The sequence below is a fragment of the Calidris pugnax genome, unplaced genomic scaffold, assembly GCF_001431845.1.
Source record: "Calidris pugnax isolate Ruff unplaced genomic scaffold, ASM143184v1 scaffold15, whole genome shotgun sequence".
Taxonomy (NCBI): domain Eukaryota; kingdom Metazoa; phylum Chordata; class Aves; order Charadriiformes; family Scolopacidae; genus Calidris; species Calidris pugnax.
This window is the reverse complement of record NW_015090774.1, coordinates 8579820-8593965: the sequence shown is the minus strand read 5'-3', so window position 1 is coordinate 8593965 and position 14146 is coordinate 8579820. Positions and strand designations below refer to the sequence as shown.

At 44.7% G+C, this 14146-nt stretch overlaps 1 protein-coding gene across 10 annotated transcripts in view; it reads left to right on the top strand.

The window, feature by feature from the left end:
• Positions 1 to 14146, top strand: part of FAM13A (family with sequence similarity 13 member A) — a 134703-nt gene that overhangs the window by 107597 nt on the left and 12960 nt on the right. For all 10 annotated transcript variants that reach the window (XM_014944040.1, XM_014944047.1, XM_014944030.1 and 7 more), the window contains 6 exons: positions 821 to 971; positions 8649 to 8862; positions 9252 to 9390; positions 10523 to 10604; positions 10744 to 10964; positions 12309 to 12392. In XM_014944040.1, the coding sequence (XP_014799526.1) occupies positions 821 to 971; positions 8649 to 8862; positions 9252 to 9390; positions 10523 to 10604; positions 10744 to 10964; positions 12309 to 12392 (891 nt within the window). The remainder of the gene's footprint in view (positions 1 to 820; positions 972 to 8648; positions 8863 to 9251; positions 9391 to 10522; positions 10605 to 10743; positions 10965 to 12308; positions 12393 to 14146) is intronic.

Below are 14146 nucleotides of genomic sequence, written 5' to 3'. Positions count from 1 at the left end.
CTCCCCCCCCCCCCCCCAAGTCATTGGATGCTTGTGTGAATTTTTTGGCTTTTTCCCAGAGTCCACACTGCTTCCAGCTGAGATGCCAAACCCCACTGCCGTTTGGATTTGCGCAACACTGCTTTAATACCCAGAGCTCCTCCATAAATAGTTCTGCTCTCCCCACGCCCAGCTAGAAAACAACCACAGGAAATGGGGGAATGTGCAGCCAGCACAGCTTAGCTGGCACTAATTGATCTGAGCCAGCACAGCCTGCATGAGAGCATTCGTGTACGTAGCCTGCGCTGCTGCCTGCCTGCCTGCGGCTGCTACCTCAGGAGCTCCAGTGCCTGATTTTTAGAAGACACCATATTGCTCCAGCCTTACAGCAGCAGCAGCAGCAGCAGCGTTTTTGTTGTTGCTCCAAGGAGTTGCACTCCTGTAGGAAGCGTAGGCAGCCGCCCCCTCTCTCTCCTTTTCTCCCTGCCTTCCTCCCTCCCTCCCTTTTCATCCCAATCGATCACCGGAGGCTTTTTCAGCTCCATGCAGTTGTCAGGGCGGGCAGCCTCAGGAACTTGCTTTCTAAAGAAGGAAAAATTCAAGGAAGGCTGATGGACAGATGTTTTTACCGGTGTGAGTGAGCAATTAGTACGTAGGGATCACCAAGCAGGGGATTTGGATTTAGAGCTGGAAATATCGGGTTCTGTTTGTTTGGATCTTTTTAGCTAAAGGTGTGAGCTTACTGCTGCTGTGACTGCAGGATTATTTTTTTTTTCCTCCTGCCTCCTGAAACATTTTTTTTTCCTTTCTCTCTCATTTCTGTGGCTGTATGGAAATATAGCTGACTTCAAATATGAAGATTCAAGAGCATCCGAGCATTCCTGAAAACAAGTTGCAAAGAAATCAAGATGCTGATGATCAGGAAAACAGCTTTGTGTCAGAAGTGCCTCGGCTGGATTTGACAGCACTGTGTGATGACAACAACTGGGAAGGTAGGATTGATTGTGTGATGGCTGGTTGTATGAGTGAAAGGAGAGAGAGGGAAACCTGAGTGGGCTGGGTATATCTTTATGTGATCGTGTTCCCTTGCCAAAAACAACAGGAAGCCAATTTTGGCATGAATATAGAACTGAAAGTTTGGGGGAAACTGGAAGCAAAATACTGGATGGACACCAATTCTAATTGTCACTTAGAGGAAGGAAATGAATGGTTTTATTCTTGAAGTTACTTTCATGTGCTGTTTAGTACTGTTAAATCCATGAATGTTTCAGGATAACTTATTTTTTGGTAGCTGGTCACTTGAGTATTAAGCTAGACTGCCCAGCACTTCAAATAAACTGTGTATTTCACAGTCTAAAAGGAACTTCCTTCTTTCTTCCCTTTTTTTCCATTTCAATCACTATTTGGAAATAATGATTTGGATCTGAAAAGCACTGCTGGAAAAAAGGCTGCCTATTTGCTACTCTGTCATTTGTGGCTCTCACAAACAACTTTTTTTTTATGTACGCTGTGAAAAAATTCTGATCAGCTCGAAGGGTGCTGTTAAATTGTATGTGGTTTAAATTATTTTAATACTGTTTCTTAGCTCTCGTCTCCGGAGTTGGTTGGCTGTTAGCGCTGACTCACTTGAGAGGGAAATCCGGGGGAACCCTCTGAGTGACACAAACCTCAATTTCATTTGAAATTGAGATGAATTGAAGGTGTCCAGCACCTCTGGGATCACACCCTTTTTCCAGTGACTGAGTATGTCTCTGTGTACAAGCAAGAATTCTTCTGTTAGTTTGTGCTTTGGGAGTGAAAGAAGGGCTTTGACAGGGAAGAAAGAGGAAAATGCACCTACGGTATTTTAATAAAGCAAGAGAGGGAAAATGTGTAACTAATTTATTGCTCTAAAAGAAACAATCTCTGAGGAGCACTGAGAAGTTAAGTTCTCTGCTCCTGCCTCCACAGCGTACGTGACCTGGTATATTTTGCCTTTCCCTCTAGCAGGGGAGTAGTTGTGACATTTTGGGCGTGAGTACAGAAAACCCGCAGCCGTGGCTGTCTTTGATTCAGTCAGGCAACCGCTCACCGTGGACGGGAGAGAAATTCCCCACTTGCTTGGTTGGCGGGGATTCCCTGGGTGGGATCACCACGCGTGCAGCATGGCTGATCAAAGCCCCATGGAAGGGCTCCCAGGAGGCCTTGGCTGCCTTATGTGTTTGCTGAGATGGTAATTAGCGCCGGCCCACAGGGTCTGGAGCCAGGGTGAGCACGTCTGTGTTCTCAGAGGTGATGTGTGGCTTCAGCCGTCATGTGAACCTTTGGAAATAATGACTCTCTTTTTTTTTTTTTTCTTCCTGGATTACTAATGAGAGTCATATGAATGCGTGAAGAGGAGTAACAGCTCCTTTCTGTCTGCCAGAGGCTTTCCCATCGTATGAAATAACTTGTGCCTTTGATACAGCTACCTCTTCGTAGGCATGCTCTTAGGTTTGGATTCTAGCTTTCTTGCCCCGCAAATACGAAACAGGATCATGAGCACGTGTGACTGTGCTTGAAGAGTGCTTCTCTGGGATTCTTCCGTCCTCCGTTGTGTTCACATGTGTTTCACAAGAGGAGGAGGTGGGCAGTTGCAAAAGAATCAGCTGTCTGGGGCAATAGAGATGTCACCACTTGCCTTCCAGAATCACCATTTTGTTGGCACAGATGAAGGAGCGGCAAAATGGTGCCTTCTGTGTCTCGGCAAGAGAGACTGAGTCTCTCTTAGCTGTGGATGTGAGATCGAGCTCGCAGCAGCCAGGAAGGGGAAGATGTTAACGTCGGCTCTGAGGCTGCTTCTGCAGCCTGTCGTTGAGATTGGATTTGCAAGGCAGGGCTGTACCACTCATCCACAGCTCTAGCAGCCAGGGCATCCTCCCTTCCCCTGCCAGCCTGTGTCACTCAGGCCTTCACACGTCTCTTCTGGATCTCTGCCACAGCTCGGGTGGCATCCCCAGTGAAGAGGGAAAGGACTGTGCCTCCAAATGCAGTACTACTGAGTTAGTTATTGCTTTGCCCTAACAAATTTGGTAGGTCCATCTCTCAGAAAATTACTCATTGCTCCAGGACATAGTTGAGTTGACTTTTGGGGGCAGGGTCCTCTGTATCATACTGCAGGAGATACAGAGCATCTAGTGACCAGGACAGTTGCTGGGCCTTTCACAAATGGCTTGTGAGAACAATTGCAGGCTGAGGGGTTGCCTTTGGCTGTAGCTGTCACTGCCTCCGGTCAAATGTTATGAAAGGGCCTTTAAGAATGGGCACAGAATTATGCAAGACAACCTTGTCCATTGGCTGGCTTTTGTTTGTCACTCAGGCAGACTCTCCATCACAGTAAGACCAGAGCTGCCTTAAAACCCCTCACTGAGGGGCACAGGACTGTGATAACTGCTGCTAGGTGAGTAATTTTTAGAAGTCATTTTTAACAGTTTTGTGGGGGGTTTTTTGAGGATAGCCACGTAGTCAAATCTGGACACAAGATACGATCCCTTTACCTCAAGCTGAGCAGAGGGAGGACAGAGAAATTTGCCTCCCACTTCCTCCAGTGCAGAGATTCACCCTCTGCCTTGTGCCCACTCTCTGCATCCACCTTGCCCACTATGTCTAGGGGCATAAGTGTAGCAGCCATCAGGCTATGGGTGCAGTATGCAAGGTGTGAGCAGTGCCCCAGCCACATCCAAGTGCCAAGCACTTACCCTCGGTAACATTTCCTGAAGGATTTTCCTAACGTGCGTTTGGGGGATGCAACTGGAAGAGTTTTATTCTCAGGCTGGTTGTGAACCCATCTGTCTGGCTGCTTGGCTTGGCTTGGCTTGCCTGCTGAGCCGGGCAGTGGGTGCCAGCTGAGAGGGCTTGCGAGCAGGCGTCCTCAGAGCTCCTTCCATCGCAAAGGTTTTTAATTGTTGTGGATTAGGTTCTGAATCGAGGGCTGTGAGCGAGGAGGGACAGAGTGTTCTCGCACAGCCCGGCGCTATTGTGCAGATTTCTCACCAAATGTTTCTAATTCAAGCCCAGAACTCGCTACCCTGCCCTCCAGGAAAATCTGGGAGTGTGTTGCTTTTGGTGAGAGGGGCTGGCCCTGCCAGCAGCTTGGAGCTGAACAGGCGGTTCAGCAAATCGATGCGGTGCGTGGCTTCGCTGCCTACGTCACCCAATTACTGACCTTTTAAAAAAAGTTCTGTAGATGAGATTTCAAGCAGAGTTTGCAGTAACGAGCTCCTATGAAACCATCAGCGGGCGTTTTTCTGCAAACTTTCAAGCTTACAAAAAAAAAAGGAATAAAAGCAGAAGTTTAAAACACAATTTGAGTTCTCAGTGTTGAGAACTCAAATGTTGCAGCACTGGGACCCTGAGGGTGAAGCTGATCTACAAATAGTTTCGACACTGACTTAATTGATACTTTCCCATGAAAATAAAAGACAGTGTAACGCAAAAAAATCCAAAGAGTATAACAACGGGGAAGCTGGATTTAGATTTCCTTTTTTTCAGCACTGTGGCCTTAGAAACATCAGGGTATTTGTGTGTAACACTTTAGCATAAGAAATCTAAAGGTGATGAAACACGCTGCATTTTTATTACTATATGTAGAAAAGAATAATTGCATTGTTTACTGATTTTATTTGATAGCATCTGTATTTTTAAATGTGTTTTTTCATTGTTTATTATGACGTTACATTATAAACAAAACACAAAGTTGTCTTGCCAGCTGAGAGATGTGTCATCTCACTAACTGAAAAGGTGTGGTAGCACTTTATTTGGGCCATTCTTTTTGATCTACGTAGGAAGAATACCTCCTGATCTATTCAAACAAGGACGTTTTCAAACAGTTATTTATAAGATGAGTAAAATAGGTTGTTACTGAGCTAGTGAATGTTTTGGGGTTTTAAATTGCTTTATTCACTTCCTTATGAGAGGTCTTTCCAGGGTCTTTCAAGTGGGATTTAATACTAGGACCTCAGGTGTTTAATTAGTTCAGGCTTTTTAATCCCTCTGGACCTACTTCAGTTTCCAGCAGCTAAGATTTGGCCTCCTTTGTTTGTCAGCTGGGTGTGTGTGGAAGCAGTGTTAGCTGTGGCTATCAGCTGGGTGGCTGCAGAGAGGGAAACAGGAGGTGCCCGCGGCATTTTGCCGGCTGCACCTCAGGTGGGATGTGTGTGTTGGCACCCCTCTGTTGGCCCTGCAGCCCCCAGTAAGTAGCTCTGTGGCAAATATACAATGTAATGGTAAAAAAAAAAAGTCAGGTTTTGTCAGCAAGATGGCTTGGAGCTCACCAATAATATACCAATATGATGCAATTAATCTTTCTTCCTTCTTGTGTGATCCAGGTTTATTAATATCTCCAGCCCTCTATGTGGCAGGTTGGCAGAGAGGCTGTATTGCCATAAGCAGAGCAACACCTGGCAGATGGCTGACAGCTTTGTTGAAAGATTAGCTGGTTGTGGGATTTTGAGAGGGAGTGCAGCACTTCTGAAGGACTGCAGGCTCAATACCAGCGTATTTCACTTCTACGCCAACTTAGAAAAGGCACACCTAAAAGAAACGCGTTGAGAGTCTGACCAAGAAATAGAAAAATTTTTCTCCCTTTCTCTGCACTGGTATAGCCATGTTGGTCAAATAGTCCCAAATATTTTTTTTTTTTTTTTTACAAAAGGTTGTCTTTATAGAAAATGGGGGAAAAAATAGTAAATAGAAAGAATATGGAGATGAGTAGAAAACTGAGCATGTTCTCTGAGCAAGAGAGATCTGTTCAAGACACAAGACAAATAACAGTAACTGCTCTATCAAGTTAATGGCAAAAAGAAAGGTAAAACATTTACATTCTTTCCTGAGATTTTATTCTTCAATTAACAGAAGGCTGGAAGGGTGACAACATTAATCCTGATAGCAGATACTTCAAACGTGAACCATTACGTACAGGAATAGAGCAGCCTTCAGAAAAGACTCAACGCTTGGATAAATGAATAACAAAAGATGTTATGTATTCTGTTTCAAAGCAATTAATTGATTGTGCACTGTCAGAAAAAGCGTCAGCTTACCCTTTGCAGGGCAATTTGTATATTTGTGCAATCCAGCAATTCCAGTGCCTCCAGCTGAAGCGCCTGGCACCTGGCCAGCGTGCGAGAGAAGTCAGTTGGACAACAGCTCTGGTCTGCTTCGTGATCTGATGTTGATAGAATCCATAATTCTGCGTACCTAAATGTGTTCCGTAATTAATTACCATGTTACTTTCTAAGGGGTTAGCCATTTTGCATCTAGATGAGATTTTTTTTTCTTCTAAATACTTAGAATCAGCAGGGAAACAAGTTACCCACAGAGCCAGACCTTCCAGGCATGAGGGTTATAGCAACCATTTCTTTTGTCAAGTTTCAAATTCGATTTTTTCCTTTAAGGGCTTTTTCCCTTCTCTTTTTTCAATACTTTCTCCTTTAGAATGTGAGTTTCTATATGGGGGCAGTATTTTGAAATCAACAAAATAGAAAGTACAGGTACCTTGGTCTCTGCTAGCTTGCATCAAGTGCTTTCCTGTCTTTTAGGGTTTGATCAGAGGCTCTTCGAGCCATTGCAATTCCCTGAATGTCACGTGCTATCTGGTATATAAATCCACCTTGGGACAAAGTCATATGCATCATGCATGATTAATAATGGCTTTGTTAGCTGGTGTGGTAGGAGCTTAATTTGGTTACTGCTAAATATGGAAATCCATGTAAATCTCATGGAGGTGTGATTTAACAATTTCCAAGAGCAAATTCTCTTTGGGGGTGAGAGTATATACCAAAAATTGGAAGTGAGAGATGTCTGGAAGAATCACGTGCATTACTTACATTTGAGTAGCAAGAATTAGGTTAACAAATTTGTTATTTTTGTGTTATTAGTCTCTATTTTGCTACAAGTGATCTTGTGAGAACCTTCCTGAAATCATGAGAGATTCAGGGAAGTGTATGACACCAAAGTGTTGCACTTTGACTAAAGAGTTTGCCCTTTGTTTCACCTTCCTCCTTATCAGATTCCTTGAGCAAAATATTTCAGGTATTAGGAGCTGCCAAGATTGAACGCAGCTTAGGAAAAACTCGTTCCAGAAATTAACTGAGAAGTGAAGGCTGCATAAGCTTTCCAGTCCGTGGCAAAACAACCTACATACACTTGGGACCTCCACACCTCGTCGAAATAGCCTCTTCCAGCCAGGCTTGTGTGTGCTTTGCTTATCACAACACCTGTGAGAGGCTCTTATGCAAAACCCTCCAGCCATCCCTTCCAGAGCAAGGCATCCGTTTGCCTGCGGTGCCAACCTGTAAGCAGAGGTGTGCCATTTATATTCCTGGGCTAAGGAAGAAGGGAAGAGGAGGAGAGCATCGTTTGACACTGTGTACATCTCAAAACACCATTGAGCCCGTCATTCCCGAATTGTGGATGGTCTTGCACTGTCCTAATGGTGGAGGGGATGTTAAACAGCATAGAGGTGTGTAAGGGAGTCCTTGTGCAATCCATTCTGAGCTGTGAAACTGTTAACCTTCTTCAGCAAAAGGGAATACTGCTTTTTATTCAAAAATTGTTAACTTCAAAGCCCCTTCTCTTCTTGGAAGAGGAATAGACACATAAGGCATGGGGAATAATGAGTCCATAGCTCTGCAACTGGTCTGGGAGCTTTCTATAAGGTTTTTGTTTTGTTACTTGACTCTAGAACTATTTGTTAGATTTATAAGTTCAAAGCCTGGCTCTTAAACTGTCTAATCCTGTGGTGCTAAGTAGGAGCATGCAAATCAGCTTAGTAAACTATCTGAACACAAAACGTTAGACTCCTTATGGCATCTGGAGGGAGCGATCACAAGATTGAGGCAGTTGCTTTCCATGGGCTCCACTATGCTGAGCAGCAGTGCTAACTTGGGTTTCCCTTTCTCTGCCATAACACCATCTCCTTGAAGAACATTGCTTTTACTTCCAGCTGGCTGGATGGTCCAAGGGACCAAACATTTCCTCACTTGTCTACCATGCTGTTAAGCAGCAGGATTGCATGTGAAAGAGAAAAGGGGGAAACTCAGACCGTATTGCCATCATTGTTAATGTACAGGCTAGGCACCCCGTGGTAAAGGTGGTAATGTGAGACACCTTTTCCTTGCAGACCACAAGAACCTATGCTTACTCCTAGTCTTTGAACTGCCAGTAGCGGGGGACAGGATTGTATTGGAGTGGTGGAGGCTATGGGAGGATAATTAAATTAATATGCTATTAATTTACAGCATTTGTATATCCTGAAACTGAAAAAGAAATCCTCCTATAATCCAGTTGCCTCCTTTATACTGCCACGTGCCAATAATTCACTCTTGTCCAGCGTAACATTTTCCCCAAAGGTGCTGGCTGGTGATAGTCTCGTTTGGTGTCAGTCTGTGGTAATTACTGGCCAACTTTTGGGTACAATTTTCTGTCAGACCTAGGAGATCATTTGTGTTTGTGTAGAGTAGCCACTGCATCCAGGCAATGCTGTGCATTGCTTTGCCCACTGGGCGGATGTGAATAAAGACCCAGAGGGTGCCTGATGACAAGGGATCACGGTCCAGGATGAAGGGGTTGGGGTTCATTAGAAAAGTTGCCTGGAGGCTGTTGCACGTGTAAAACAAAACCAATAAACCCAGCCTTTTTCTTCCTGTTTCCAGAGCCCATCCCTGCTCTCTCCTCCTGGCAGCGAGACGGCTTAGACTCAGAGGAGGCTCGCCTTTCCCCGCAGGCCGGTCGCTTAATTCGGCAGCTGCTGGATGAGGACAGTGATCCTATGCTGTCCCCTCGCTTCTATGCCTACGGACAGAGCCAACAGTACCTGGATGATACAGAAGTGCCTCCTTCCCCTCCCAATTCTCATTCCTTCATGAGGTGGGTTGTGATTTGCCTGTGCTGACTCCGGCACCCAGCTGTAAAGGGTTTGCACGGTCGCATCAAGCGACATCTCTTTGCATCACACAGATCAGATAGAGCACTCTGCTGTGTTGGGTTTCTGTTCCTACTGATGGGAAACTGGTATTTTAAGAAAAGTTCTTGGTAACTAATTGTTTCTGAGTTTGTGAATTCATATCCAGGCAGTTGCTGTTGCAGAGAGAAGCTATTACAGCATCTTTTGCTATCTGTCATCAGAGTAGCAATGTAGTTTTTCTCGCTTCTGTGGGATTTGCCTTTATTTATACAAAGTTTAAGTAGCCTTCTCTGCATGAAGATGTACTGTGGCTGTTTGGATAAGCTCTTCCTGCTATCTTTGCTCTTGGTAGGAGGCGGAGTTCATCTTTGGGATCTTATGAAGATGACAGAGAGGACCTTACGCCTGCACAACTCACCCGGAGAATTCAGGGACTGAAGAAAAAGATCAGGAGATTTGAGGACAAATTCGAAGAGGAGAGGAAATACAGAGTGAGTCTCTAGGGCTTAAGCATTTGTATGGGGGGGTATGAACTAGCAACAGAGGGACGGAACATCAGGGAAGTCTGTCAAACGTACAGAGGGCTTGAAAGCTTCTATGAGGAGGGGAAAAAAAAAAAAAGCTGCTGCCCCAAAAAGGAAAATGTGCATCCATGCCAAGCTAATTGCCTTTCCAGGCATTATGTACCATCAATGCAGCACAAGAGATAGCCTAGTACACTCATAGGATTTTGATCACTGCTTAAGACAGTGTGCTAAAAGCACACACTCAGTGTGTAGCAATAGCTATGTTAGACTTCTGATTGTTTATTTATTCAAGTTCAGCTCATGGGAAGCACAACTGCCCATCTCGTTTGCATGATGGTAGTCCCAGGACACCAGTGCATTGCAGAGGAGAGAGAGCAGCTGCCTTTACTCCTGAGTAAAGAACCACAGTCAAGTGCTGCTGAGCAGTAGCAGTGCACTGTACTCTAATTATTCCTGACATGCCCTTCCGATGCACAGAAAGCTTTTTAAGGAACTATAGCTTTGCACATGTGCCTCTTCGGTGAACGAAACCACAAAGGATTGTACTGAAGGAATCTTGCCTGCAGTAGAAAAGACTGGAAGAAACGGTCAGAGCTTGCTGTAGCCTATCATTTGGGCTATTTCAGTGTCTTTGGATGTAAGGCAGCCTTTGGTGTGGATACATGCATCCTAACGCTTCCCAGACTGTTCATGCTAGGCTTCTTCTTTTGGAGGTACCCTCTCATTAGGACGAAATAGGCACAAGGGTTCCAGTGTGCATATAGCCCTCTGAGCCACTCCCACAACTTAATGTTTGCCATCAAAACTTTTGTTTTCTAGAAAGAAAATCAGTATTTGATGCCCCTGAGAGACAGTGTTGTGACAGGCAGGAGCAATTAAAACAAGGTCTGAAATGAGCTGGTCAGAAGTATGCAGATGCCAGTCAGAAGCCAGTGCCCATGCTCTGTGCTGGGTCCAAATTCTGTTGTACCTCTTTTTGTGACACACACTTGTTTCAGTGCGTCTCTGCTGTTGGTTTAACAGACATCCAGCATCACCGTTCTTTCCTCCCAGCCTGGTTTAACAGACATTCATCGTCACTGTTCTTTCCTCCCAGCCTTCCCACAGCGACAAAGCAGCCAATCCTGAAGTGCTCAAATGGACAAATGATTTGGCCAAATTCCGAAAGCAACTCAAAGGTGAGCAGCCACCACTGGTGCACCTTCGCGGGGCAGCTGGACTCTGCCTCATTTAAATTTGATGTTAGGCAGTGATGCTGTCACTGCTACATTTTAAAAAAGAAAAATTCTTCACCTTCCCCCCGATGTCCCTGTTTAGAGTCAAAACTGAAGATATCGGAGGAGGACCTTGGCCCTGTTGTGCGTCAGCGGAGCAATACTCTCCCCAAGAGCTTTGGCTCTCAGCTCGAAAAGGACGATGACAAAAAGCAAGACCTGTCAGATAAATCTGCCAAGCCTGCTGTGGAAGCAACTCTTGATTCTATCCAGAAGAAGCTTCAAGAAAAGAGAACAGAGACAAACCGACCTGAAGATATTAAGGTACCATGTAGACAGATCAGATTTAGGCCTTTAAGTACAAGCAGGTAACTCATGGCTGCACAGTCACTTGTGAAAGCCCTGTGGTCTTCTGCATTTTGTCACAAAGTCTGCAACCTTTAGTCCTGGCTCACTTACTTTAGTTTCTTTCCCTCTGCCTTTAGTATCTGATTTTTTTTCCAGAGCTCGGTTTGTATTGAGTAGCATTGTGTGTTCTTTTTCTGATCCTTGCCTATTCCAAGTAACATTTCTGAATTACTGCACTATCTCCTGCCCTGCATTTGGCTATTTCTGTTGTTATGTTCAAAGGCTTTTGGCAAATTCTCAGTCTTCCAGTGATTCTGGAGATTGGGTCATCTGTTTTCTTCTAATTCACTCCAAAGCTGAACACTCTTCTCTCAGGGCATTTTATTGCTGCTCTTCAGAGAATCACGCTGAGCTCTGTTAGCTGCTGTAATCTCTGAGGGTTATCAGCAGGGAGGTCTCTGTGTCTGATGCTGCGAGTTCCTGAGGTTTGGGCAGCCTCGTAAGCGAAGTCCTTGAGTCTGCTGACATGTAAACTGTGCAGTGCTTTTTAAGAGAGGGGCAGACAGCATTATCTTTGTTTATTAGATCTGCAGACGAAGATACACACGGTGTGTGTTTGGCTGCTTTCTGACAGTAGCAAGAATCCACAGCCTGGCTGTTTGAAGAGGGCTTGTGATAGCATTTGGTGCTATGATAGGGAGAGAAGGCTCAATGTCAGGCAAATTCAGTGGGAGGACTCTGGCAAACTTAGGAAAGTCTTATCCAGCTGTCTGCCCTTTTTCTGGCTTGGTCCCCTCAGCCTGTCTGCCAGAGCTTTTCACTCCATCGCAGAATTGGCAGAAAGAGGCAGCCTGGCTGCTCTTTAGTTCTTGGTAAAGTGTGTCTGTGGCAGTCAAAGCAAAGATGCCAAGCTTTGCAAGAGGTACTGGAGGTTGTCTCCAGTTTGGAGAACAAGAAAGAGCGTGTGTTTTGTTGTACAACTTACACTTCAGATCTTAACTGAAAAAGAGTGACCATCATTAAAAGATGCATACTGTTGTTATTTCAAAGCACACTGATAATTGGTAAATCCCCCTTCTGTACATTAAATACCTTCATATGCAAAGTTTATATGGGTTTAATCTGCCTGCATTGTGCATAGGTTGCCAGACTCTTTGGTAATATAGGTAGGAAAAGATGACTGGAAGGCAGGGAGGAGTCTTCAAAACATTAATGACAAAACGATGTGACCTTGGTTAGGCCACGAATCAATATTGTTTGAGTCCAGGAATCTGACTTTTTTTTTCTTCCTCCTCTCTCTCTCTGTGCCACTTTTCATAGGACATGACAAGAGATCAGATAGCAGCTGAAAAAGTGGCTCTTCAAAAAGCTTTGCTGTATTACGAAAGCATTCATGGCAGACCGGTATGTACTAGCAGCATTTTTTACTAAATGCACCTTTATATGTCTTTGTCTGTGGTAAATGATCCCCCTAATGCTCTTTTGACGTCACAGTCACAGTCCTTCTTGCTGTTTAAACCACACATGCATCCTCTAATCCACCTCCCTGATCCTTCGTTATCTGCTGCTGAGGAGTCTGTTCTCAGCAAGCTGCTGTCTGCCCACAGCCCTGGGTTTGGCAGACACCTGTAGGACTGAGCCCACGGCCTGAATGTGCATGATTTTGGCACCACACTCATGGGGATCCACAAACAAGCCAGTCTGTGGCCCAGCTGACTCACCAGCTTTGCCGGGGATACAGTCTGCACTGTGTGGTCCCCCACGCAGCCAGGAATTTTGCCATTTGCTAGTATTAATGGCTAACTGGGAGGACAGGTGTGCATACATTGCTCCTTCTTAGAGGAGCTGAAGTGTGTTTCTCCCAGCACCTTGGTATTTGCACAATCCTCTTGTGCCAAATGATTCGTGAAACAGGTTGTCTCCTGAGCATCACAGTATAAGTTGAGAGGAGATTTCGTTCTTCCCCTGAGAAACAGAGGGGTTTTTTCCATGTGCCAGTGGAAGGGAAGGACATAAGGTTTCTTGCACATTTGATCTTAATAAAGGAAAATTATTTGTGAAGACAGAGAATTAAGTATTGTGTACTGTTGATCCCTGCCATAGCAGAAACATAGTGGCTGCCAGGCCACCAAGTTGGCTTTGTATGAATCCCTTCTCTTTCACTGATGACATTATAATCTTTGCTACCAGCTGTATAGGTAAAGCAACTTAATTTCAGAGTGGTGCTAATCCCTTGAGCAGTGGCTTGGGAGCAGCAAATTACTGCTTATAAGGAGTACTTGATTAGCGCAGCTGACAAATCTGTCGTTCTGCTGCTGCATGGGAGTCCCGATCTCTTCCTTCCTTTTGCTCCTGAATTATTTCCTCCTTTGTCCATTGTTTTAAAAAAGTCTCACTAATTTATTTAAACGCCTTCATGAAGTGCTAATGTTGTACAGTCGCATACACCAGCAGCTGAAAACAGTGTAGTTGTGTAAGAGGACATGCAGTTTTATTATTGTGTAAAATAGCAAAAGGCCAGCACAAGGGGATCCACTTACCCTTCTCTCTCTTTTCCATGAGACTGAGTCTGGTTTTGCTGCTTTTACAATGCTTCAACAGGTAGCATCTCGTTGAAGTGAACTCATTTCAATCTGTTTAAAAAGAGAACAAGCCCAGAGTCTAGCTTGTCAGCTTGTCAGCATACCTTTTGTTTTTTCTCCCCTTTCTGATGCTTTATTTATACAACTGCTTTTTAATTTGTTTGTTTTTAAGTAAGCAGTCTATACCTAGCAACACTGAACTGCACAGCAAGGAAGACTGCAGCTGATCAGCTTTTGCTGTTCCCAGCTCCTGGCACTGCAGCAGTGGAAAAGTACTGAGAGCTTGAGGAGAATGGGGATAGTTCAGCCAAGTTGTGTTGTTTTTTTTTTTCTTAAAGATATTTAACTAAACCAGAAAAACAATGGAGCTCAGATTTGTTGTGCAACTGGGTCTTTCTGCACCAGTGATAGATGGACCTGCAAAGGTGGAACTGAACTGCTTTAGTTAAGCCAAAAAAGTCCATTTCTGCAGAAATTCTCAAGCTGCTCTAACAATGCAAGCAACGGTCTGTTCCTCAGCTGCTGCTCTTTTGCCATGTGGAGGGTGCCCCAGAGTTGTGTCAAAGGCTCCATTAT